The 27,876-nt window shown below is 39.8% G+C and overlaps 1 protein-coding gene across 2 annotated transcripts in view; it reads left to right on the top strand.

Moving 5' to 3' along the window:
* Positions 1-27,876, top strand: part of parp8 (poly (ADP-ribose) polymerase family, member 8) — a 369,781-nt gene that overhangs the window by 125,360 nt on the left and 216,545 nt on the right. For both annotated transcript variants that reach the window (XM_059989438.1, XM_059989439.1), the window contains exon 3: positions 12,383-12,420. In XM_059989438.1, coding sequence (XP_059845421.1) covers positions 12,383-12,420 — 38 coding nt within the window. The remainder of the gene's footprint in view (positions 1-12,382; positions 12,421-27,876) is intronic.

Genomic DNA, 27,876 nt, shown 5'->3' with positions numbered 1-27,876 from the left:
TTAAATTCAACTCTGGAAACATACCTTGTCTGGAGTGTTAAATGGACTTCCCTCTGAGTCATAAGGCTGGGTAACAGAATGTACAGTTGTTGCAAGAGATAATAGCACAAAGCAATTTGCATTCAGTCACACTTCTACTGGGGCCATTATCATCAACAGATTGATGTGATGGCTCATATAGTGATACACCAGACATCACAGGCAAACTCCTCTCAGTGTTCTTTAACTCATCCTTTAGCGTCCAAAGTTTAACTGGAATTTTGTAATCCAATCTTTAATCAAAGCAGAGCAACTGTCTACTCTTGAAGTAATTTTTGAAGTAATGCTATTGTAGATTCAAATGCCAACCCATTCTATTGATATCTTCAGTGAGAGGAAAGACTTCTCAGTGTCAGTCCATGTGAAATCTGTAGTCTCTCAAGTTACAGCCAGCAGGCAGCACGAGGGTGGACCCTCTTTCCAGATGAATGCACTGGGCTGAGTGCACTTTATTTCTATCAGTAGATGTCACATCCTCTAACTAACGCTCACTATTCCCATTAATGTTTATTAGCCAACAGATGTCATGTCGCACATCCAATTTACCTCTGGGCATCATGAGCATAATGGACTTTATTATTGTCAGAGCATAGAAAGAAAAAAGGTAATGGAAAGAAAAATGCAGTAAAATAGAGTAGGGCATTGGTTAACTGAAGCAATCTGATAGAATAGACATATAATTACCAAATTAATATCATAAGGACTAACTGTGAAATGGTGCATTTTGTTAAGAATTACAATGGAAGAATAAAGGTATTTATGCTTGCAGGTGTGGATACAGATACAGTACAGAAGAAAGGTATATATTTATGCTTGCGTAGATGTTCAGAAGGAACAGCAGCTGGTAATTCATGTGGCTAGACGAATGATCTGGAGACATGGGTTCAAATCCCAGCAGGACAGCTTGGAGATTTTAATATAGTTGATTTAAATATTCTGAAATTAAATAACTGGAGTTAGTAATGGTTACTAGATTGTCATAAAATCCCATGTTTTATGAATGTACTTTGAGGGAAAGAAGTCAACCATCCTTTGGCCTACGTGCTTCAAGGCTGCCACCATCATCCCCGTGCCGAAGAAGTCTTCAGGGTCCTGCCTCAGTGACTACCATCCCATTGCACTCACATCCATCATCATGAAGTGTTTCGAGAGGCTCGTCATGAGGCACATCAAGACCCTGCTGCCCCCCTCACTGGACCCCCTGCAGTTCGTGTATCATCCAACCGTTCAATAGATGACGCCATGCCCTCCACTTGGCCCTAACCCACCTGGACAAAAAAGACACATACGTTCGAATGCTGTTCATAGACTTCAGTTCAGCAATCAACACAATCATCCCTCAGAAACTGACTGGAAAGCTGAGCCTACTGGGCCTGAACACCTCCCCTTACAACTAGATACTAGACTTCTTGACTGGGAGACCTCAGTCAGTCCAGATCGGAGGCAGCATCTCCAACACCATCACACTGAGCACAGGGGCCCCCCAGGGCTGTGTGCTCAGTCCATTGCTGTTCACTCTGCTGACCCACGACTGTGCTGCAACACACAGCTCAAACCACATCATCAAGTTCACTGATGACACGACCGTGGTGGGTCTCATCAGCAAGAACAATGAGTCAGCAATACAGAGAGGAGGTGCGGCAGCTAACGAACTGGTGCAGAGTCAACAACCTGTCTCTGAACGTGAACGAAACAAAAGAGATGGTTGTTGACTTCAGGAGGGCATGGGGCGACCACTCTCCGCTGAACATCGACAGCTCCTCAGTGGAGATCGTTAAGAGCACCAAATTTCTTGGTGTTCACCTCACTGAGAATCTCACCTGGTACCTCAATACCAGCTTCATAGCAAAAAAAGCCCAGCAGCGTCTTTACTTTCTGCAAAGGCTGAGAAAAGTCCATCCCCCACACCCCCATCCTCATCACATTCTACCGGGGTTGTATTGAGAGCATCCTGAGCAGCTGCGTCACTGCCTGGTTCAGAAATTGCAGTATCTCGGATCATAGGACCCTGCAGCGGATAGTGAGGTCAGCTGAGAAGATCATCGGGGTCTCTCTTCCCGCCATTACAGATATTTACATGCTGCATCCGCAAAGCAAACAACATTATGAAGGACCACACACACCCCTCATACAAATGCTTCTCCCTCCTGCCATCTGGGAAAAGGCACTGAAGCATTCGGGCTGTCATGACCAGATTATGTAACACTTTCTTCCCCCAAGCCATCAGACTCTTCAATACCCAAAGTCTGAACTGACACCAACTTACTGCCCTCTACTGTGCCTATTGTCTTGTTTATTATTTATTGCAATACCTTGCACTGTTTTGTTCACTTTATGCAGTCCTGGGTAGGTCTGTAGTCTAGTGTAGTTTTTTTCTTCTGTGTTCTTTTTACATAGTTCAGTGTAGTTTATGTATTGTTTCATGTAGCACCATGGTCCTGAAAAACATTGTTTTATTTTTACTGTGTACTGTACCAGCAGTTATAGTCGAAATGACAATAAAAAGTGACTTGATTACAGCCCAACAACAATGTGGTTAATAATCAACTACCCTCTTACTTACCTTCGAGGTGAATTAGGAATGGACAATTATACCGGCCATGAAAAGAAAATGATATATAAATCACAAATATTTGTAAGCTGTTTAATAATGGTATAAAATGCAAACCAAACTCTGAACTTTATTTTTAGAACTATGCAACTGAGAAGTAAAACAGCTATGTGCAATTTATATGGAATCTAGGTTAGCTTGGATCTGGACAATTAGACACATTTATGATCTATGCATTATCAGCAGGAGAAGGAGAAACTACTAGTTCTGCATCCCTTATCCAAAATGCTTGAGCAGAAGTAGTTCGGATTGTGGAATATTTGTACCTATATTATGACAACTTGCACAAAATGCTGGTGGAACCCAGCATTTTGTGTGTGTTGTTTGAATTTCTAGCATCTGAAGATTTCCTCATGTTTGACCTATATTATGAGATACCTTTGGTGATGGGATTACGTATACAGCTTATGAATAGCTGGTGTGACGCTCATGGGGTGAACAGTTCGCCTTCAGAGCACTGTCTGACATGAGGTATCTGGGTCCTCCACAGACTGTCAGAATTGAATGATGACCTCCAACTGCATTTATTACTGGTTTCCAGTAAGGTGATTGTTTCCATATCCGCCATTGGTTTCATACAGCTGCCTGTTCCACGGCAACAACAATGGAGGTGCCAGTTTTATGGAATATTTTAAATAATTTTATGCATGAAACAGTTACCATCCATTTGCAGTTTGCTGTGATGCACCTTTGCTTGATTCATGATCAACATAGTCTCGAGCAGCTTATGTTCACTCTGACAATGACGTAACCACTTTTTCAATATATGATCGAGATCTTCATTTTTCACTTTATGGAGTGTTTATCTATTTTTTATTAAATTCTTTTCATTACATATGTGAGGTCTCTTCTCAGAACTCTCTGTGGTGCACAGAGACCTGCGCATCTCCTGGGATCCTTCATGTCATGTCATGTCAGCACTCAAAATATTTTGGATTTCGGAAGTTTTTGGATTTTGGAATTCCAGATGAGGGGTACTCAACCTGTAATAGAGAGGAAGAGTAATCAAAACCACAAGAACATATTTAATAGAGAAGATGGTACATGTCAGAGGTAATTCTCTGGAAAATTGAACGTTGATCAGAGGTAGAAGTAACACATGGTAAATGAGTTATGTAAACAGAAGGATTTGTTGATAAGGGTTTTGAAAACTCATGGCAAGATTAGATACAGAAAGTTTCCATTTCTAAGAACATCAAAATATCAAATTCTAATAATGAATTTGCGAAACTCATTCTTACCTAAATGGCACTAAAATGTGAAATATATTACCATAAAGAACAGTTATGTGTCCACATATAAGTGGACACTAAATAAGTAAATGGAGATAAGCAAAACAGAAATTAATGCGTTTGTTGTTAAATGAAGGCTCATAGAGCGTGGCTTATGTGAAAGTGTTTCAGTTCAGTTGGAACAAATTGATTATTCTGTGCTGTAGATGATGTGAAATATCTCACTCAAGTGCAATGGGAACAGATAAGTAAAAGCTGCAAGACTATCCTCCAGGAGCATCTGTGTTACTTTTCTCTCCCGATTACCATCTTCAATCCAACATCAGCATCTTAGATAATAAAGGAGAAACATATGCTAATACCTCTCGTCACCTTCATCGTCATCATCTTGTTTATCTTTATTGTCCTTGATCTTAGCTATTATAACAGTTTTGCTGGTATGTGTTGCAGAGGCCGAGAATGGTTAAGTATTACAATTGAAATGTTAGTTTTATGTTAATGGTTTAATAAATTTACCTTAGTTTATAAATGTCATTACATTTGTTTTTTGTGGTTAGGGAGGAAATGAACTGATGCATTTGTTATCTTTTTCATGATTTTGAGCAATCAGTCGGTTGATAATGGCTTACATCTACTGCAGCCCAATGAGTTGTGAGGTGGCTGATGAGACCAGTGTGAAATTAATTTATAGACTCTGCCTTGGTGAGGTTCTGGTGAGGTGATGGTCGTCTGGGTAGGTAGTAATAAATGTTGTGCACTCCTTTTGATATTTTTATCTGGGATTCCACATGCTTGCATTCTCTTTGCTTTCTCTGAGGCTCCATCTCCACCTTGAGAGGTATTGACCAGCGATTTCCATGAAGAATAGTGAATATCATATTTTTTAAGGAAGCTTTTGAAATATTCTCAAAGGATTTCATCTATCCTTTTGTTCTTCTTGTTGTCTCAGGACCTCAGCAATGTGCATGTCATCCCTTTTAGTAACCATATAACCATATAACAATTACAGCACGGAAACAGGCCATCTCGGCCCTTCTTGTCTGTGCCGAATGCTTACTCTCACCTAATCCCACTGACCCACACTCAGCCCATAACCCTTCATTCCTTTCTTGTCCATGCACCTATCCAATTTTGCTTTAAATGACAATACCGAACCTGCCCCTACCACTTCTACTGGAAAATAGTACTCTTGCCTATTATCTTAAAACTATGCCCTTGTTCTTAGAGCACAAGACATAGGACTCGCTAACTTGATGATGGAATTAATTGGTAAGATAAAGTATTCTGTGCCCCTATTTGTGACATAACTGAAAATGTATTTACAGGAATTTGTAGAATTCTGTGGATTTCTATTGCTTCCTGAGAATTTTGATGAATTTCATCTCTGACAACATTCTTAGAGACCACTTTGGGAACAAGTGAAATCTCTTTGATCTCCTTATTTTTCATCAATGGCAGCAAATCAGGCACATATCAAACCATCCATTCTGTTTCTGATCTTTTAGACCTGCAGTAGGAGAGCTCCATTTGGGCTAGGAATGAGATGCAAGAGATGTAGTGTGCAAGGTGTGGAATTGGCTGATTGTGGAGCTATCTAGAGAATAAAAACAATAAAAAATGTGCAATTTGAAATAAAAACTTCTCAGCTCTCTAGAGATACGGCTTGCTGTGCTGCAGATTTTTCTCTTAGCATTAATATAAATCTAGTAGCTGTCATAGCTCCCTATCATGGCTCTGAGCTGATTATTTTAGACCATAAGATGTAGGAGCATTGTTGGGCCATTTGGCCCACCAAGTCCGCACTTCCATTTCATCATGGCTGATCCATTTCCCTCTTAGTCCCAATCTCATTCCTTCTCCCGGATCCCTTCATGCTCTGACCAATCAAGAATCCATCAAACTCTACCTTAAAAATATCCAATGACTTGGCCTCCACAGCCACCTAGTGTAGCATATTTCACAGATTCACCACACTCTGGCTGAAAGAAATTCCTCATCATCTCCATTTTAAATGTTCATCCTTCTAACCTGAGGCTGTATTCTCTGGTCTTCGATTCCCCCACCAGAGGAAACATCCTGTCCACATCCACTCTATCAAGGCCTTTCAGCATTCCAACATTCCCTAGGTTTCAATGAGATCACCCCTCATAGTTCTGAATTCCAGTCAGTGCAAACCCAGAGCCATCAAATGCTCCTCATATGATAATCCATTCAATTTTAGAATCATTTTTTGAACCTTCCTTGAACCCACTCCAATATCATGACATCATTTCCTAGATAAGGGGGCAAAAACTGCTCACAATACTCTTAAGTGAGGCTTCACCAGCACCTTATACAGCCTCAGCATTACATTCTTACTTTTATATTCTAGTCCTCACTAAAAGAATGCTAACATTGCATTTACATTCCTCACCACTGCAAATTAACCTCTAGGGATTCTGCACGAGCACTCTCAAGTCCTTTTGCACCTCAGATTCTTCAACTTTCTTTCCATTTAGAAAATTGTCTACATGTTTATTTCTTCTACCAAAGTGCATGACCACATATTTCCTGACACCGTATACCATCTGCCATTCCTTTACCCATTCTCCTAATCTGTCTAAGTCCTTCTGTAGCCTCTCTGATTCCTCAAAACTATCTGTCCCTGCATCTAACTTTATATTGTCTGCAGACTTGGCCACAAAGCCAACAAGTCCATCATCCAGATCATTGACATGTAACATAAAAAGCCATGGTCCCAACAGAGATCCCCGTGGAACACCACTAGTCACCGGCATTCAACCAGAAAATGCTCCTTTTATTCTCACTCTTTGCCTTCAGCCAATCAGCCAATGCTCTATCCGTGCTAGTCTATTCCCTGTAAAACCATAGGCTCTTAACTTGTTAAACAGCCTCAAATGTGGCACCTTGTCAAAGGCCTTCTGAAAGTCAAAGTTCACAACATCAACCTATTCTTTTTTGTCTCTCCTGCTTTGCTATTTCTTCAACAAATTCCAACAAGTTTGTCAGACAACATTTTCCCTTGAGGAAACCTTGCTGACTTAAGCCTTCAAGAGAAATCAACTCCAAAATCTTCCCAACCACTGAGGTCAGACTAACAGGATTATTATTTCCTTTCTTCTGCCTCTCTGCCTTCTTGAGTGGAGTGACATTTGCAATTTTCCAGTCCTCTGGAACCATGCCTGAATCTATTGATTCTTGAGAAATCATTACTAATGCCTCCAAAATCTCTTCAGGCACCTCATTTAGAACCTTGAGTATAAGCCACCTGGTCCAGGTGACTTACCTACCTTCATACCTTTCAGTTTTCTATGCACCTTCTTCCTATTAATGGCAATTTCACAAACATCTGCCCCCAAAACCCTTGAACTTCTGGCATACAGCTAGTGTTTTCCACGGTGAAGACTGTTACAAATACTTATTCCGTTAATCCGCCATTTCCGTGTCCTCCATTACTATTTCTCCAGCATCATTTCCCAGTGGTTTGATGTCTACTCTTGCCTCTGTTTTGTACTTTATATATCTGAAGAAATGTTTGATATCCTCTTTTAATGTTGTCTAGCTTGCCTTCCTATTCCATCCTTCCTTATGAATTTTTAGTTGCCTTCTGTTGGTTTTTAAAAGCCTTGTGATCCTCTAACTTCACACTTTTTTGCTCTAAGATATGCCCTCTCTTTGGCTTTTATGTTGGCTTTGACTTCTCTTGTCAGCCACAGTTGCATCATCCTGCCTTTAGAATACTACTTCTTCTTTGGTATGTATCTATCCTATTCTTTTCAACGTGCTCCTAGAAACTCTAGCCAATGCTGCTTTACTACCATCCCTTCTAGTGTTCCCTCCCAATCAATTTTGGCCAGCTCCTCCCTTTGCTCCGCTGTAATACTGATACATCTGACTTCAACTTCTCCTTCTCAAACTACAGTATGAATTTGATGATATTATGATCATTTACCCCTAAGGGTTCCTTTACCATTAGCTCTCTAATCAATTCTGACTCATTGTACAACAGCCAATATAGAATTGCTGATCTCTAGGGGACTCGACCATGAACTACACTAAAAATCCATCTTGTCAACATCCTACAATTCCCCCTCTTGGGACCAATGCAAACCTGATTTTCCCAATCAATATGCATATTGAAATCCCCTATGACTATCATAAATTTCCCTTCTGACATGCATTTTCTATCTCCCATTGTAATTTGCAGACCACATCTTTACGACTGTTTGGGGGTCTGTATATAACTCCCATCCAGGTCTTTTTACCCTTGGAGTTTCTTAACTCTATCCACAAAGGTTCTGCACCTGATGCTATATTAACTCTTCCTAATGGTTTGATTTCAGTTCTTTTACCAACAGAGACACCCCACTCCCTTTGCGTACCTGCCTGCCCTTTGGATAAAATATGTATACTTTGATGTTAAGCTCCCAGCTATAATCTTCTTTCAGCCACAATTCAGTAATGCCCATAACATCTTACGTAACAATCTGTAACCATGCTACTAGTTCATCAACCTTATTCAGTGTACTGCGTGCATTTATATATAACACCTTCAGTCCTTTATTTATCACCCCTTTTGTGTCTGTCGCCCTTTTTACATCACAACTCATCCTGTTGATTGTAAATTTTATCTATCATCAGCCTCTCCTTACTAGCAGTCTCACAACATACACATTAATTAGTCAACTTATGAAAATGGTTCAGCAAGTGAGGTAGGCAAGGTCTCATTATGGTTAGCCTACCTCCAGACTGGTATATATGATTATCAAATGTTGTATGGAATCAGTCTTGTGTGGTGGACTTGCCAATTGAAAACATAAACTAGAGTGAACATGGTTTAAATGAAGTTGGTACAACCTGTTGTGAGAGATCTCTCACTTGTGCTCTTGATCATATTGAAAGTTGAAGTAAAAGAGTAAATAGTCGACGTTTTAGGCCAAGACCCTTCATCAGACCCTTCCTAACGAAGTGTGTTGGCCTGAAATGCCAGCTGTTTACCCTTTTCCATAGATGCTGCCTGGTCTGCTGAGTTCCTCCAGCATTTTTGGTGTGTTGTTTTAGATTTTCAACATCTGCTGATTTTCTTGTGTTTGATACTGAAAGTCAATATGTTTTAATTAATCAGGTAGCAGGAGACACACCAGTGCTTACTAATGGTTTTAGCACAGTTAAATTGCACTGTTACTACCATAAGTTCTTGTTCAGGGTCTCAGGCTTTCAATTTTGATTGTCTCTGTTTATATCCCAAATATTCCATAACAGACAAATACTAATAATTTGTTTATAGAGCTGATGACACAATGATTGTTTGCTATATACTTGGACTGTTGTGTGATTAAAATAAAACTCTGAATGTGCTTTACTTTTATACATCACAGTACCATGCAGAAGTTTTAGGCAAGTGTATATACCAAGGGTATGTTTGAAAACATGGAGTGGAGAATGAGTTTGTGAATTTAGTGGGAGCAAAGGATGTTGGGAATGGCAGAGGTGAAATGCCAATGGTGCGGTAGGGGTGTGGGACAGGTGGCAGCGAAGGAATATAGAGGTTGGGGATGGTGTGGATGCAGACACATCCAGCCCTGTGACACCAGGCAAGGTTATCTAACTCCAAACAATCAGTTTATTGGTCATTACAGAATGTCTCTCTGGTGCTTCCCACTCCCTTCTCTCTCCTTTCCCCTTTTCCCAACAATGATGCCCCTCTCCCTGCTCCCATCCCACTATCAGTCCACAATGGAGGCCCATATCAGGATCAGGTTTATCATCACTCACATATGTTGTGATTTCCTTTTGGAAATAATGGTCACAACATGTAGAATTCTGGATATGGTTTGAGGGTGAACACTTTGAATTCAAAACCCATTTCTTCATTTTAAGTATGGGAAAATGCAAAGTTTGAATTAAGAATTAGCATAAATTAACAGGAAATATAGGCAAAAGAATATATTAGTAGATGAGCAATGGTAGATATTTAAACAGCTATTATATAAAGTTTAGGTAGAAATATTATCCTAATTAGAAAGAGGGATTCTATGAGAGAGATGAAACAACAAAGGAGGTCAGACAAAATACTAAATCAAAAACTAGAGCGTTCAAGCTCCTGGTAGATCTGAAAATTCAGGACATTTATTGAACCAGTAGCAAAACATTAAAAAAGCTAATAAAATGGGAGAAAGTCAATTATGAGAGAATATTAGCAAGTAATGTCAAAACAAACAGCAAAACAATCTATGTTTATAGCAACAGGAAAATGATAGCTAAGAGGATTTTGCAACGTCTGGAGAGTGAGATTTGGGAATTAATAGTACATGTCCATGTTGACTCGTAACACCTAAATAGGTAACCAGTCATGCTGCAGTGAAATTACTGGGATTCTGCAACAATAGATGAATAAGTAGAGTGAGTGGGTGGAAATTTGGCAAATAGAATTTTGATTTATTAAGTGTAAAGTGATAAACTTTGTAAACTGAATCAAAAGGCAGATTATTATCTAAATGGAGAGAGGTTGCAAGCAATACAATGGAATATAGACGTTCTTGTGTATTAAACACAATAGTTAGCATGAAGGCTATGTAAGTAGTTATTAAGACAAAAGGCTTACGGGCCTTTATTGCTAGGGGATTTGAGTTTGGAAATCAGGAAATATTGTTACAATTATGCAGAATTTTATTGGGTTCACCTGGAATACCATCTGTAGTTTTTGTCCCCTTGCTTAAGAATGGATATAATTTTATTGGAGACAATCCAAAAGAGATTGACTGGTTAATACCTGGGATAAGAGGGTTATCCTTTCATGAAAGCTACTGAAGTTGTATGAAGTACATTTGCTTGAGTTTGGAAGATTGAGAGGTGATTTTATTGAAACATGTATGGGGGCATGACAGAGGTAGATATTGAGGTGTTTCCACTAATGAAAGTGCCTCAGATAAGGGGACATGGTTGCAAGGAAAGGAGGTGATCATTTAAAACTGAGTCACACAGGAATTTTTATTCTAAAAGAGGATGGTGAATCTCTGGGATTCTTTACCCAGGATGTTTGTGAAGGATATTTCACTCAAGGTAGTTAAAAGGGGGATATATACATGCCTGAAAGATTGTGGAATTGATGACAGTGTGGAAGAGGAGTTGGAGCCTCGGGGAGGTCAACAATAATCATATTGAATGGCAGGACAGGTTTGGGGAACAGATGGCCTCATTTTGCTCATATTGCGTTTGGGTGTTCTTTCCACTAAGCTGGTGTTCATTTAATAACCCATCAATTTCACATGGAAATTAAGATTCAATTATTTCATATACTGTAATTGTGAGTATAATCTATAATGGAAAGGAAACAAACTTTGGGAATTAAGGTGTAACTTCCTTTACAAAATGGCTCTCGGAAGAAAATTTATTTGGTCAAGACTGTTTGGGCAAAATATATTAATAGTTCATATGCCTCGGCATATAAATATTGTGAAAAGAGTTCAAAAGTAGATAGATTAGATCAAAATAAGGGACGTCTGAAGGAATATGCAAGCAAATATAAATTGAATTGTCCACATTAGTAAATGATAACATGCACTGCTTTAGTTGAAAAGTTATTTTTTCAATTGAAAAAAAAGTCAAAGATATATGAAAAGTAATGCAGTGGCATTAAATATAATTGTCCTTGTGCTGAAACAGGAGCTCAGCAGGTTCTCTCAGCCCCTCAATTCAGAGTTTGTAACTACCATGCAGTTGCTGCCTTCACTGCTGGGACATTACTTTCCATGTCTGTCGCAATATGGTGTCAGAGAGCAAGAGAAACTTGTTGCTTCCAACAAGCAATGTGATGTCCCACTCAGCTGTCATGCTGCAAGTGACCACAAGCCACTGTGAATTGGACTGATCAACAGACCTACACTTGCAACATGCAGGTTACAAATGGTTGTTTAAAAAAAGGAAGCTTTTCACCGAAGGGAGCTCTGGTACATTATATAACAGTATCCTGCTATTGAATTTGAGGCTGGGAGATGCTGTGTGCATGTCATCAATGTGGCAGTGTAGAATCTAAAATTTCTGTCTTTTTCAGTAACTCTCTGTAATATGCCCCTGCTTTATGGCTTGCACGTGAGTAATGAATGTACAGACTTTCCACAAAGGCTCTAATTTCAGCAGCTGTGGGACAAATGTGCAGTGTGCTGCTTTAGACATCATTAACCATAATACTGATACTGAGCAAACAACGACCACTCTGTGGTGAATGGTGGCACCTAATAGCGACTAGGTTACTATCCTAAACATCCAGGAACAGATTGCTATCACATCCTCATGTACAAAAAAAACCCTTATGTGCAAACCACACAAAACCAGCAAGTGCCAAATTCTCAGCTGCGCATTTTTTTCAAACAATGACAAAATGCTGTTATTTTGGTTAGTGATCATGGAAATCAATGAAAATAATTGATAATAACTTGATTGATTGATATGTCTATTTTCAAATATAAATTCTAATTATTGCTGTTTATCTCCTCAACAGGGTGTCTTATTCAGTTCACGTCTCCGAGGATTATCCAGGTACTCATTTCCCTGAAAGCTCTATTTCTAAGGACATGGTTAATGTGTAAGATTTTGGAGTAATACTACACTGCTCTGGATTGACTGTGCACATGCTATTTAGATGTGGTGGTTGGCTTCTACCTGACTAATTTGTAGTCTGTTGCATTCATGTGGCAGATTCACCTTGGGGTGGTGGAATTGCTTAAAAATGTAAATGTATCATCAAATGTCAACTGGTACATTGAATAGGTGAAAACAATAGCTTGTATGTGTGAATTGACCCAGGACAACTCCAACTTTAAGCTGTGATATTCCATCATTCCCCAACTGAATCTGAGAACTGAGGTGAAAAATCTGTTTTATTTGTAAGTTCTCAAGAATATTTAATGAGTCTATTGAGCAAAAGTCTCACAGAGTAAGAGCAGTATTTTCATATCAAGCTACATCAACATTACTAATGCTAGACAGCACTTGTCACTATCCATCATTTTTTATACATAATCCACCAGTGATAAAAGACAATCATTAACATGAGCAAAGTACACAGAATGCTGGAGGAATTCAGCAAGTCAGAGGGGAATAAATAGTTGATATTTCGGGCCAAGACCCTTCATCAGGACTGGAAAGGAAAGGGGCAGAAATCAGAAAAAGAAGATGGGTGGAGGGAAAGGAGTGCAAACTGGGGAGTGATAGATGAAACCAAGGGAGGGGAAAGGTGGGTAAATGTAGGACTGGGGAGGAAGCAGGAAGCTGGGAGGAGCTAGGTGGAAGAGGTATAGAGTTAAAGAAGAAGAAATCTAATAGGAGAGGACAGTGAGCCATGAAAGAAAAGGGAGTAGGAAGAACATCAGAAAGAGGTGATGGGAAGGTGAGAGGAGAAGGAATAACCAGATTCAGTTTAAGATTAAAGTTAAAATTCATTTATTTATCACATGCATATTGAAACATACAGTGAATTCTGGTGTTTGTGTTAACAACCAGCACTGCCTCAGGATGTGCTGTGGTGGGGGAGGGGGATGTTCACAAGAATTGCCACACATTGTAGCACTAACAAAGCATGCCCATCATCTTCATCAGAGCAACACAGCAAAACCAGCCCTTCTATCACCCTCCCACCCATGCACTCACGCATAGACAGACCCACAACTCCAGACCTTTGACCACCAGTCCTTGGCCCTTAACTCTCAGACACACAGAGGCTTCCAACCTCTAGACCCTGGCCCCAACTCACAGGTGTCAACCTAAGATTGCTCAACCTTCAGGCTTTAGCCTCCAGACTCATAGATCCCTGGTCTTCGAACTCCACCCAGAATGAGCAATGGTAAAAGAGAGGAGGGAGGGGGTCATACATTACAGGAAATTAGAGAATTCAACTGTCATGCTATCAGGCTGGAAGCTAGGCAACCAGAATTTGAGGTGTTCCTCGTCCAACCTGACTTTGGCCTCATCATGGCAATAGAGGAGGCCATGGACAGGTATGTCAGAATGTGAAATGGAAATCAAACTGAAATGGGTAACCATTGGAAGATCCTGCCTTTTGTGGCAGACTTACTGAATTCCTGTAGCCTGTTAGGTGTGTTGTTCAAGATATTCACCCTCTGCAGAGTCTCTTGTGTTTATAATCATGAATATGCTTTATTCCTTCCTGCCTTTCTGTTTGAATGTACTTTTTGAATATAGTCATTAGCTCAGAATGCTTCAGCTTCTTTGCAGCAGTGCCTTGAGTAACTCTTCCAAGTCAACACCTCAATGAAGTCATCAGCAAAAATAGTCACAAGCAATCAACAGATTCCTGGTGTCATGTACAAAAATCTGTGGCACAATCTGATATTTTAAAGGGGAACTGATCTTGAAACATTTTCTGTTCATATTGGTTTACTGAAACTTATCTGAATAATACCACAGATTTCTGATGGTGTTCACTTAGGTATGGTTTATAAATAGACAAACTATGACTATACCACCTTATTTGGAATTCAACAAAATTGTTGTTATGGTTGAAATGTAGCCTTATCAATATCAGCATTCATTGTTACTTCAAAGAGATAAAGAGAGATGATGATGAAGAAGAGGTTGTTTCACCTCCAGGCTGCATCTTGGATCTGCAGGATGGTATAAGGTATAGGAGTTGTTGGCAAAATTGACATTTATTGCTCAACCTAACAGCTAGTGCTCCAGCAACTTGAAACATTGAGGAAAAGTACTTCCCATTAGCATTGTTAGTAGGCAAGTCTGAACAATGGAGAAGTTGCAGTACATTTCCAGGCTGGTGTGTGACCATAAGACAATTAGACATAAGGGAAGAATTAGGCCATTTGGACCATTGAGTTGATCCATTATTTCATCATATCTAATTTATTATCCCTGTCAGACCTATTCTCCTGCCTTCTTCTGTAACCTTTGACTTCCTTACTAATTAAGAACATATCAACCTCTGCTTTAAATATCCCCAAGGCCTTAGCCTCCATGGCCTTTTGTGGCAATGAATTCCAGAGTTTCGCCACTCTCTTTCTAAAAATATTCCTCCTCATCTTTATTCTAAAGGGACATTCTTCTGCTCTGGGGCTGTGCCCTCTGGTGCTAGACTCCACCATTATAAGAAACACACTCCTCACGTCTGCTCTATATTGGCCTTTCAGTATTCAATATGTTTCCATGAGATTACCCCTCATTTTTCTAAACTCCAATGAGTACAGGTCTGGAGCCTTCAAACTCTCCTCATATTTTAACCTTTTAATTCCCTTGATCATTCTCATGAATCTTTTCTGGACCCTCTCCATTGCCAGTACATTCTTTCTTAGATAAGGGCCTAAAACTGCTCACAATGAAAGGAATCCATAAGGAACTGAAAGTCCCTTACAATTGCTCACAGTTTCCTAGACAATGGAGATTTTGAGTTTGGGAGGTATACTTAATCTACTTGTCTACAACTTGGAGATGATGTAAATGTGTTGTAGATTTAGCTATACTCCAAACATCATGAATAAGGTATAGCATGAATAATAATGAAGACAAGTATTACAATAGTCATCAAGTGCCTTGTGATGACCATTATTAGGTGTTAGTGGTATCATGCCACTTAAAGTTCCTGTGATGGCAAGATCTTACGGAATGGCTTCTGTTGCTCAGGACCCTGAAGGCACTCTCCTCTAGGCTCTCTGTAGGCTGTTTTTTGAAACTATAACAAGACCAGAAGGCCACACTTGAGTAAGGTGCCCAGTATGAGGAGATCAAGAGATCTTTCCTCTCTATAGGGCATCCATTCTACTTACGAGGTGCCTATGTATGGCAGGCACAATACACTGCCTGAGAAGGAAGGCATTGTCACACTTGTTAGATAAATGGTAGATCATTATATGTTCTATCACTCTTGAATAGCCTTTGAAGCTCAGTAAAATGTCTAAGTTCACTTGTAGGGCCCAAAGAGTCCATGAGGAGAGTCTGTTGTTGAATGTTATGGGCATGATTCATTCTGCTCCATAGTCAAGTAAAAAGCAATGCATTCTACATTCCTCGTCTAGAAAACATCCATTTTATCATTTTATCATTTATCATTTTATTGTTATGAGCAGAGAGACAACATCTGCTGGAAGTAAATTCCTTGTATGTGCATAGGTACTTGGCGATTAAAGTCTGATTCTGATGAATGAAGACAATAGTGAGCTTCAAGCTAAAAAAATGTAATGGTCCTAAGATTGAGGCTCAGAATGATGTTTGCCTTCACCTAGACAGGTGATTTGTCCAGGCATTTGGCTGTAGGCAATGAAATATTTGTCACCTTTTGAAGAGTAGGAGTGGGCTGAATTGAAACACACAAGATCTTGATGTGTCTTGACAGGATGGTTATGTGGAGGATGGTTCTCTTGAAGTGAATCTAGAAACAAAAGCCATTGTTTTAAAAATAAGAGGTCACCCACTTAAGATAGATATGAGACAAAAGATTTTCTTTTAATGGTTGTGAGTTTATAGGGTCATTCAGTCGAAGCCTATTGAACATTTAGTAAAACAACTGCTGATTCAACTTCCCCCTTGTGGACATTTTCCTCTCTGTCATCAGATACCCCATTGATATAAAAATCTATCACAGCTTTAAATACATTCAAGGATATTTTTCTGCTCAAGGAAATCCACAGACTCACACCCCTTTGGCAGAAGAAATTCTTCTTCATTTCAACTCTTAAATGGAGACGTCTTTATTCTTAGATGATTCTCTTTGGTCCTAGACTGTCCTTACATACATTATATATTATAGAACCTTACAAATTTTGGTAAGATTGTCTCTCATCTAAATTCCAATGAGCACAGACCCAACTCATTACAACTTTCCTCATTATAAAATCCCTCATTACCTGGGATCAACTTAGTAATCCTTAAATGAACTACCTCCAATGATAATATATCCTGGGAACCTGTGGAACTCTCTTCCTTAAGGAGAGGGAAGTTTTTCAGTCTTTCAAAGTAGAGGCAGCTAGAGGTTTGATAAGCAAAGCAAGGCAACTGTGGGTAGATATGGATGTGTGATTGATGTTCCAACAAGAGTGGTCATGATCTTATTAAATAGCAAATTAGGCTTGAAGGGACAACAGTTCTACAGCTGCTCCTAATTCATAGGTTTTGGATTTGTATACTTATTTGTCACTTGCTAAATTTAGCCTCTAAGCACTTTATTCCTTGGATAGTTGAAGGAGGGGGTGTGGCTTCTAGAAAACATTTGAAGATATATTGTGTTTCTCAAAGTGCTTTTGCCCTTCCGCCTTTGAATTTCTTAAGCAAATTGTCTTTTGGCTTCAGCTTTTCTCCTTCTCTCTTGAACACGCAGGATCGAATGTTTCCATTTTGAACAGGATAAAGATTTGTAGTAAATCCCATTACGTATCTTGCCTGTGAAATGTGTGCTTAACTCTGGCTCCCAAATACACATGCAAATTATTGATGTCCCTTTAAGCAGCACAGATATAAACCATGTTCCTGCTGTTAAGATTTGTTTTTTTTTATATAGTTTGTACAGAGTGTTAATTACATTTCTATGATTCACTTTCACATAGGAACCACCAACTGGGTGTTGCTCATAGACTAATGTCATCCATATGCCCTCTGAATGCTCTCTGTGTCATGCACAAACAAGTTGCAAGTCAAAATTCCTATTATGCTGCAGAAGTATTGTTAGTCCTTAGCTTCATTTTGTAATTGACAAGCACTTCGTGATTAGGTTTCTTTTTACTATGTTCACTTTGTAGGCGCTGTTTGAGAATAACTGCAAAAGATAACACGTTTGATGGCTCTGCGCCTGCACTCAGTGGAGTTTAGAAGAATGAGGAGGGAATATCATTGAAATCTATCAACTATTGAAAGTTTTGGCCAGTGGATGTGGAGAGGAAGTTTCCTATAGTGGGGAAGGCTAGGACCAGAGGGCACAACCTCAAAATTGAGGAGAGTCCATTTAAAACAGAGAAGAAGAAAGTCTTCTTTAGCCAGAGGGTGGTGAATCTGTGGAAGTCGGTTGGTATATTTTAGGTCTTTTATTAACCAGGACTTCAAAGGTTATAGGGAAAAAACAGTTGAGAGGGATAATAAATCAACCATGATGGATGGCAGAGCAGACTCGATAGGCCAAATGCCCTAATTCTGCTCCTAAACGTCTTATGGTTTATGTTTTCTACTGGTGTGGTCAAATAATTCCAAAGCAACTTGTGTTGTGCTGTACCAGCTTATGCTAACCTCAACCCTGATGGTTACTAAAAGTCCTTAGAGCAGTTTCCTTGCTAGGCATCTGCATATGAGTGCTTGCAGACAGAAAATCACTTTAGATTATTTGGAGATGTTTAAAATCTATCTGTTTTATTGGTACTTGCCTATACTCATGTATAAAGATCTTGGAGTGATGTTCCAACCCAAATCATAAGGTGGTCAGCTTGTGAATCACGAACCTCAAATGCATCTTTGTGTGTTAAAAGTCCTTTGAATTCCAGCAGCTATGTCCAATGTCAAGCTAAGTGTTGACATTTTATTATTTATTTCACCTGCGATGATGTTTCGGTCAATAATGTAGTTTGCCCAAGGCAAAATAGCTGGAAAGTGATGATGACTTTGACTTTGGATTAAGATATAGAATTAGCAATTTCTCTTGAGCAACTATTGCAAACAAAAATTGGAAGAGGTATTCACAAAATGAATTACATATCTATTTCAAACTGTTATTCAAATGAAAAATTATTCCAACAGATTGTTTGTCTCGTTCATGAATGTTTTGTGATTAAACTTTGAGCACTAGGACCTGGGTGTGTGACTACCACAATTCTACTTTTATCCACACCCTCGACGAGATGAGTGGATAATAAATAATGGCTGCAAGCTTGACAGCATGTGGCTGTTGACAATGAGATTAATGTCATTTACAATTCACACGTGAAAGACCCATTGAAAGACTGAGATGTAATGAAGATAAGTGAAAGCTATCCATGATAGTTTCAAGAATAACTATTGCTGAATGTGAGGTTATCGGGCTCTTTCTGTTGGAATTGTTGAGCAACATTGTTTATTTAGACCATGATGAATTTCATGATTAAGTCTTTGATGGTTGCATCAGTTCAGTTTTGCAATGATTAAAATAAGTTAGGTGGATGTTATAGATTATTCACTCTGTTAATAGACAACAAAACTTTTCCATACATCAGTGCACTCTGAAGGACAGAGCATTCCAATGTCAATGAAACTTGCCATTGGTGCTGTGATATTGATTATGTCTGAGGAAAATTTTATTATTAAGACCTGATGGCACAAGGGTGCTCAAGGAACCATCTGTCTTCATTTGTATCTACAATGGGAAAGGACTTCAGGTGATAGGGATGTGTGAAATTTAATCGAGAATGACAGAGTGTGAGGTAAAGCTCCTTCTCTGTTTGTTTCAAGCCAAGAATCCATTTTGATCAATCAAAACTGGCTTTCAAAGATATGGTTAGATTGGAGGGAGAAGTAAAGAAAATGAAGGGACTGTCTGTATCAGCAATACACGACAAGTGTCCTGAGGTGTTTTATGATGAATGCAGAAATTCCAGGGAATGAAAGCAAAGATTCCTTTAACCTTTCCAGAGCATGACCTGTAGCTTACAATATGAAGGAAGAAGTTGAGACAGAACTAAAGAGACAAACTGGAAACAGGAGCCATTGAGCTACTTTTCTGATTGTGTGTTCTTACCTTTTCTGTGGTGGTGACAGAAGACATCATTAGGATTACAAGGCATTATAAGGTAATAATCAACAGAGAATGTAAACAGATATTCCTCATCTTTGATGATTTGTTGACTCAGCTCAGAGGAGCACAGGTCTTCAAATCACTAGCGAGAGAAAATCTGCAGATGCTGGGAATCCAAGCCACACACACAAAATACTGGAGAAACTCAGCAGGCCAGGCAACATCTATGGAAAAAAGTAGTCAACGTCGACGTTACAGACCGAGACCCTTTGGCTGGTCTGGAGAAAAAAAAAGATGAGGAGTAGATTTAAAAGGTGGGAGGGCAGAGAGAAACAGAAGTGATCAGTGAAACTGGGAGGGGGGAGGGATGAAGTAAAGAGCTGGGAAGTTGATTAGTGAAAGAGATACAGGGCTAGAGAAGGGGATGTTCTCATAGGAGGGAACAGAAGGCCATGGAAGAAAGAAAAAGGGGAAGGAACACCAGAGGGAGGAAATGGCAGGTAAGAGGATTAGGTGAGAGAGGGTAAAGGGGATGGGGAATGGTGAGGGGGAGAGTGGCATTACCGGAAGTTTGAGAAATCGATGTTCGTACCATCAGGTTGGAGGAATATAAGGTGTTGTTCCTCCAACATGAGTGTGGTTTCATCGCGACAATAGAGGAGGCCATGGATTGACATATCAGAATAGGAATGGGAAGTGGAATTAAAATAGGGGGCTAATAGGAGATCCTGCTCCATCTACAAGTCTTCACAGTATTTACCATCTCATTCGTTTACCAAGAGATCAGGATAAGGCAAAAAATTAAAGCAGTGTTCAGCAATAAATACTGGCACTGTCCCCAAACACAAACATTAGTGCCGGAGAGTATGAACTTCAAGCACGTTTCCTGAGGACAGTACATCATTTACCACAAGGCTCAAGGTTCAATGCCATCATGATGACCTGGTATGGAAACACCAAAGCCCAAAAAAGGAAAAGCCTATAAAAAGTAGTGGATAAAGCCCAAAGCCCTCCCCACCATGGAGCAAATCTACAATGAGTGCTCCTACAAGAAAGATGCATCCATCATTAACAACATCTACCCTCCAGGCCATTGCTGCTGCCATTGGGAAGGAGGTGGAGGAGCCTTAGGTACCATATCATCAGTTTCAGGAACAATTAATATTCCTAAATCATTGGGCTCTTGAATCAGCATGGATAACTTCACTCATCTCAGCAATGAACTGATTCCACAATCAATGGATCCTCTTTTAAGGACACTACAACTCATATTTTCAGTATTATTTATCTACTATTTATTATTATTATTATTGTCCTCTTGTAGTTCTTTATTCTACTGTGAATGCTTGAAATAAAATGAATCTCAGGGTAGTACATAGTGACATGTACTTTGAGAATAAATTGTCTTTGAATAAACTTTTATCATAAAATTATTGAATGTTTATATAGTACGATAAAATGAACTTGATCTACCATGTTACGACTTTATACTTTCTCTGTACTCTCTGGCACCTTAATCTGCACTTGATTCTGTTTTTGTTTTGTACTATCTCAATGCCCTGTTGTAATGAATTGATCAGATTTACCAAATATGATTCAACATTTATCTGGAAAGGTAGATCAAGAATATAGGGAGCATCAAGAAGGCATATTTCATGTGAAAATGGATCAAGAGGGGGAAGATGTCAGAATAAGGAGGTGGGAGGAGGGGAAGGAGGACACATCTAGAAGCTGTTGCTCTGGATTGCCAGCATCTGCAGGATCCCTTGCGTTTATGGCCTACATTGAGAGACTGTGCCTCCCCCACCACCCCCCATCCCTGTTTCTTGACTCTTCAGCTGAGGCAAACATCTTCCCTGTATCCACCCTTTCAAGTCTTTGAAGTTTTTTTTAGTTTCAATGTGATCTCCCATTCTTTTGAACTCTAGAGAATAAAAGCCTTGTTTACTCAGTCTTTCTTCATATGACAAATCCACCATTTCTGGAAGCAGTGTAGTAAATTAATGCATACATATCCTATTTTGGATTGGAGGCCAAAATGGTACACAATTTTTGCAGTAAGATATTTTATCCTGTTCTCAAATTGTCTTACAATGATGGCCAACATTCCACTCGTGTTCCTAACTACTTGCTGCTCTTGTATCTCATGCAAAATGCTGGAGGAACTCAGCAGGCCAGGAAACATTGTACTTTTTTTCCATAGATGTTGCCTGGCCTGCTGAGTTCCTCTAGCATTTTGTGTGCGTTGCTTGGATTTCCACCATCAGCAGATTTTCTCTTGTTTGTACTGCTCTTGTATGTTGAGTTTGTCCACAAGAATTTTTTGGTTTCTTTGAACATTGCTTTTCTGTGTTGTGCCTACTCACTCAGCTTGTCTGCCTCTCCTTGAAGCTTCTTTATATCCCATCCCTACTCCAGTTCCCACCTAAGCAACACACACAAAATGCTGGAGGAACTCAGCAGGTCAGGCAGCATCTGTAGAAGTGAGTAAACAGTTAAGGTTTTGGTCCACCTTCTTCCCACCTACGTAGTTTTGTATGATCAGAAAACCTGGAAACAGGATTTAGATTCTGAAATGCCAGAATATTGCTGAGCAAGGTCTATTTTACTTATAAAGTAGATATTGAAAGAAGATCTTAGTATGACAAGAGTTGAAGGCCTACTTAAGATAATTAATTACTATGGACATTTCCTGCCATTGTTAAGTTGATGTAAGGATCTCTATTTGCATTACTGATCATAAAACAAAGTGGAAGTGGAAATTAAAAAAAATTGCTGTTGAATTCATAGGTTTATGTCCATTATTTTCCAGCATAGCTGGTACATATGACCTGTGATGCATCAACTCATGCCAGTTGTACACCTGCTGTAAGGGAGAAGCAAGGCACTGAAACGATCTTTCAATGAGACAAAGAAAGCTTATCTATCATCTACTGACTGGTGAATTTCTAGAAGGACTTGTACAGCTGGAGTTTTTCAGTTTACTACAAGTTTCTGCCGGGTTTTTTTTTGTCCAAGTAGCCCTTACATGAAATAAGCAAGGTATTAGAAATGCTAGATATAAAAACAGAAATGCTGACAATATTCAGAGATCAGGTGGCATCATTGAGAAAGAAACAGTCTTTTGGTCATTGAATTATCATCGGATCAGAGAAAAAGCAGAAGTCAAACAGCTATCAGCTAAAATGCAGAGATGGATCTAATATCTGCATCTACTTTCTGGAGTACAGGAATGCTCAATACAATCAGAATATGGGTAGACACTGTGTTGAATGCCTGCTGATGCACATTCATGAGAGACCCAAATATGTCGTGTCATTCCTGTGAAAAGTAGGTGGTACTCCACTTGCAACCCAACAGCTTACTGCCATATTCCTGCTCTCCTGAAGGTGTTCAAACGTGTCTAGCATAGGGAAGAAGCAGAATATGAAAATTACTTGGTAACCATGTTACCAAAGAAATGAGCTAAGCATTTCTCAGGTCAGGTTGTTTGGAGATCTGGAGTAATTCTTACACAAGGAAAAGCAAATCTGTGGAAGTCTCCCAAATAAATCCTATTTCAAGCAAGTTACCTTGTTTCTTCTGGGGACTTCAGTTAGGACTCTATTGGAGAATACTGTGATGGAAACACAGTAATATTTAGACTGTCTCAAAAATCTCCAATATTTTCCAATGTAGTGTACATCAGGTCAACCAAATGACTATTTTTTGGGGGCTTGAATTTCCACCAATTTCTACCAAACCTGATACATAACAGCAAAGTACGTCCAAATGAGATGTTACCACCTACAGGTGATCTACCAGCAAAAAACAGAACTATGCTATAACTGACCAATATGGGACTGTTAGTTCACAAGCAACAGAAAATCTGCAGATGCTGGAAATGAAAGTAATACACACAAAATGCTGGAAGAACTCAGCAGGCCAGGCAGCATCTATGGAAAAGAGTAAACAGTCAACATTTTTGGCCGAGACCCTCTTCATCAAGGCTGATAAAGGGTCTTGGCCTGAAACGTTGACTGCTTACTCTTTTACATAGAAGCTGCTTTGTGCTGAATTCCTCCAGCATTTAGTGGGCCTGTTAGTTTGTAGTTTTGTTGGTAGCATTGGATCTTTTTATCTCATTTTTATATATATAGTATTATGTGTGCTATCATCCAAATTAAGGGGCAAGATAAACTCTGAGACTCCAAGTGACTTGGGACTGAGACCCAAGTGTTAAACCTGTTGAGCCCTTATTTCCCTTATTTTTATCAACATCCTTTCATGAATGAGCGGAAAATTTAAAAATTGCAAATCTTAGGTGAGAATGTGGTGTTGATTTGTCCATGCTTTTTTTTATGAGTTCTTGATTACTGGATTCATTGATGAATTCTAGTTGAATAACTGAAATAAGTTTGGAAGTCCTTAAGAAAAAGAGTGGTTGTCTATGGTGGGGTCATTGTTTTATTAACAGCTTCTGAACAAAACAATGTCTGTGCATGTTTACTAAATATAGAATATGGAGAAGAGAAGCTCTGGTGAAGTGCACTCAACTAAAATTGAGAATTAGTTTAATTCAATAAATTTTAGCACCATTGACAGAAACTAACAACATGAAAGGCTGTTCAGGGTTACAGAAACACGGGTATATTAACTGTAGTTATTTAACTAGACTAGTATTCCAGACAGAATCCAGGGGAAGTTGATGAGAGTATGGGGAGAACAACATCTGATTAATGTAGGATTCATGTAAATACATAGATACATGGGGCCGTGGCACTGTTGATCAGAGATAGTGTCACGGCGGCAGAAAAGAAGGAAGTCATGGAGGGCTTGTCTACGGAGTCCCTGTGTGCGGAAATTAGGGATAGGAAGGGGTCAATAACTCTACTGGGTGTTTTTAATAGACCACCCAATAGTAACAGGGACATCAAGGAGCAGATAGGGAGACAGATTCTGGAAAGGAGTAATAATAACAGGGTTGTTGTGGTGGGAGATTTTAATTTCCCCAATATTGATTGGCATGTCCCAAGAGTAAGGGGTTTAGATGGGGTGCAGTTTGTTAGGTGTGTTTAGGAAGATTTCTTGACACAATATGTAGATTATCCTACAAGAGGAGAGGTTGTACTTGATCTGGTATTGGGAAATGAACCTGGTCAGGAGTGAGGTCTCTCAGTGGGAGAGCATTTTGGAGATAGTGATCACAATTCTGTCTCCTTTACCATAGCATTGGAGAGGGATAGGAACAGACAAGTTAGGGAAACATTTAATTGGAGTAAGGGGGAATATGAGGCTATCAGGCAGGAACTTGGAAGCATAAATTGGAAAGAGATGTTCTCAGGGAAATGTACGGAAGAAATGTGGCAAATGTTCAGGGGATATTTACGTGGGGTTCTGAGTAGGTATGTTCCAATGAGACATGGAAAGGATGGTAGGGTACAAGATCCATGGTGTACAAAGGCTGTTGAAAACCTAGTCAAGAAGAAAAGAAGGGCTTACAAAAGGTTCAAAAAACTAGGTAATGATATGAATCTAGAAGATTATAAGGCTAGCAGGTAGGGGCTTAAGGATGAAATTAGGGGAGCCAGAAGGGGCTATGAGAAGTCCTTAGTGGACAGGATTAAGGAAAACCCCAAGGCATTCTACAAGTACAGGAAGAGCAAGAGGATAAGATGTGAGAGAATATAACCAATCAAGTGTGAAAAATGAAAAAGTGTGTATAGAACTGGAGGAAATAGTGGAGGCACTTAATGAATACTTTGCTTCAGTATTCACTCCGGAAAAGGATCTTGGCGATTGTAGGGATGGCTTGCAGAGAACTGAAAAGCTTGACAATGTAGATACTAAGAAAGAGGATGTGCTGGAGATTTTGGAAAGCATCAAGTTGGATAAGTCACCAGGACCAGATGAGATGTACCCCAGGCTACTGTGGAAAATGAGGGAGGAGATTGTTGAGCCTCAGTCAATGATCCTTGCATCCTCAATGAGGACGGGAGAGGTTCCAGAGAATTGGAGGGTTGCGGATGTTGTTCCTTTATTCAGGAAAGGGAGTAGGGATAGCTCAGGAAATTATAGGCCAGTGAGTCTTACTTCAGTGGTTGGTAATTTGATGGAGAAGATCCTGAGAGGCAGGATTTATGAATGTTTGGAGAGGCATAATATGATTAGAAGTAGTCAGCATGGCTTTGTCAAAGGCAGGTCGTGCCTTACGAGCCTGATTGAACTTTTTGAGGATGTGAAGGTACATTGATGAAGGTAGAGCCATAGATGTAATGTATATGGATTTCAGCAAGGCATTTGATAAGGTACCCTATGCAAGGCTTATTGTGAAAGTAAGGAGGCATGGGATCCAAGGGGACATTGCTTTGTGGATCCAGAACTGGCTTACCCATGGAAGGCAAAGAGTGGTTGTAGATGGGTCGGAGGCCGGTGACCAGTGATGTGCCTCAGGGATCTGTTCTGGGACCCCTACTCTTTGTGATTTTTTATAATTGACCTGGATGAGGAAGTCGAGGGAAGGGTTAGTAAATTTACTGATGACACAAAGGTTGGGGGTGTTGTGGATAGTGTGGGAGGCTGTCAGAAGTTACAACGGGACACTGATAGGATGCAAAACTGGACTAAGAAGTGGCAGATGGAGCTCAGCTCAGATAAGTGTGAGTGGTTCATTTTGGTAGGTCAAATATGATGGCAGAATAAAGCATTAATGGTAAGACTCTTGGCAGAGTGGAGGATCAGAGGGATCTTGGAGTCCGAGTCCATAGGACACTCAAAGCTCTAACACAGGTTGACTCTCTGGTTAAGAAGGCATATGGTGCATTGGCCTTCATCAATCGTGGGATTGAGTTTAGGAGCCGAGAGCTATATAGGGCTATATAGGGCCCTGGTCAGACCCAACTTGGAGTACTGTGCTCAATTCTGGTCGCCTCACAACAGAAAAGACGTGGAAACCATAGAGAGGGTGTAGAGGAGATTTACAAGGATGTTTCCTGGATTGGGGAGCATGCCTTATGAGAATAGGTTGAGTGAACTCGGCCTTTTCTCCTTGGATCAACAGAGTATGAGAGGTGACCTGATACACCGTACAAGATAATGAGAGACATTGATCATGTGGATAGTCAGAGGCTTTTCCCCAGGGCTGAAATGGCTAGCACGAGAGGACATAGTTTTAAGGTGCTTGGAAGTAGGTACAGAGGAGATGTCAGGGGGTAAGTTTTTTACGCAGAGAGTGGTGAGTGCGTGGAATAGGCTTCCCGTGGCAATGGTGGAGTCGGAAACGATAGGGTCTTTTAAGAGACTCCTGGATGGCTACATGGAGCTTAGAAAAATAGAGGGCTATGGGTAAAGACTTGGTAGTTCTAAGGTAGGGACATGTTTGGCACAGCTTTGTGGGCTGAACGGCCTGCACTGTGCTGTATGTTTTCTGTACTCAATTGTCGGCATACACATGCTGAGCTGACTGCCGTCTACATGCTGTAGCTATGTGGCATTTTTCTAAAAAATAGGGACAAAACATTTTTTAAAGTGCAGAGAATAGAAGAGAAGGAAAGGAGAGACTGGTTGTGAAAATAGATGATAGTTTCAAGAAGAAAATAATTCACCTTAAAACAATAGGATAGCTCTCTGAAGCTGTTGAAGCTGTGTTAAACATACATCAAAAGATGGGGTGATAGACTTTCTGTGAGGTCTAAAGTGAAAATTCTTGTGACAATGGCACACTACACCATGGGTAACCTGCAGTCCCTGCTCTTTGCAAAACTTCAAACTCACTGCCCTTACTCTTCACTGCCAGCATAGAATGGAAGGTAGAATAAGAACACAAAATGCTGGAAGAATTTCCTAATTAGGTGCAAATATGGAGAGAAAAATAGAATTAAGAGCCTGGATCAATGACCTTTACTGAGACCTCAAATCACAAGGGTCAAGACTTGATGGTTTCGCTTAACCATTAGTGAAAAAGCAAAGTCAATTTTTTTCTTTTTTATTTTCTCCAGCTTCTGCCAGGAGGAAATCAAATGTTTATATCAAACCCATCACTACTGTCACCTTTGTACTTGTAAAGCAGTTCTTGATGTGTGCTGCAGAGGCTTTCAGAGTTGCAGTAGCCATCAGATTTAATTCAATGTATTTATTAGTCAATTCCAGCATTTACTGTCCATCTCTGGTTGATCACAAAATGAGGACGGAGTTAAGAGGCAACTACGGTAGCTGGTCTGGAGTCACTTGAGGCTAGTCTGGGCAAAGTGAACAGATCAGATGGGATTACAATTGGAGTCATCTTGTGATAATCATTACAGAGA

This window comes from Hypanus sabinus, chromosome 14, assembly GCF_030144855.1.
Source record: "Hypanus sabinus isolate sHypSab1 chromosome 14, sHypSab1.hap1, whole genome shotgun sequence".
Lineage (NCBI taxonomy): Eukaryota > Metazoa > Chordata > Chondrichthyes > Myliobatiformes > Dasyatidae > Hypanus > Hypanus sabinus.
Note: the sequence above shows the minus strand (reverse complement) of the source record. Positions and strands in the feature narration are given on the sequence as shown.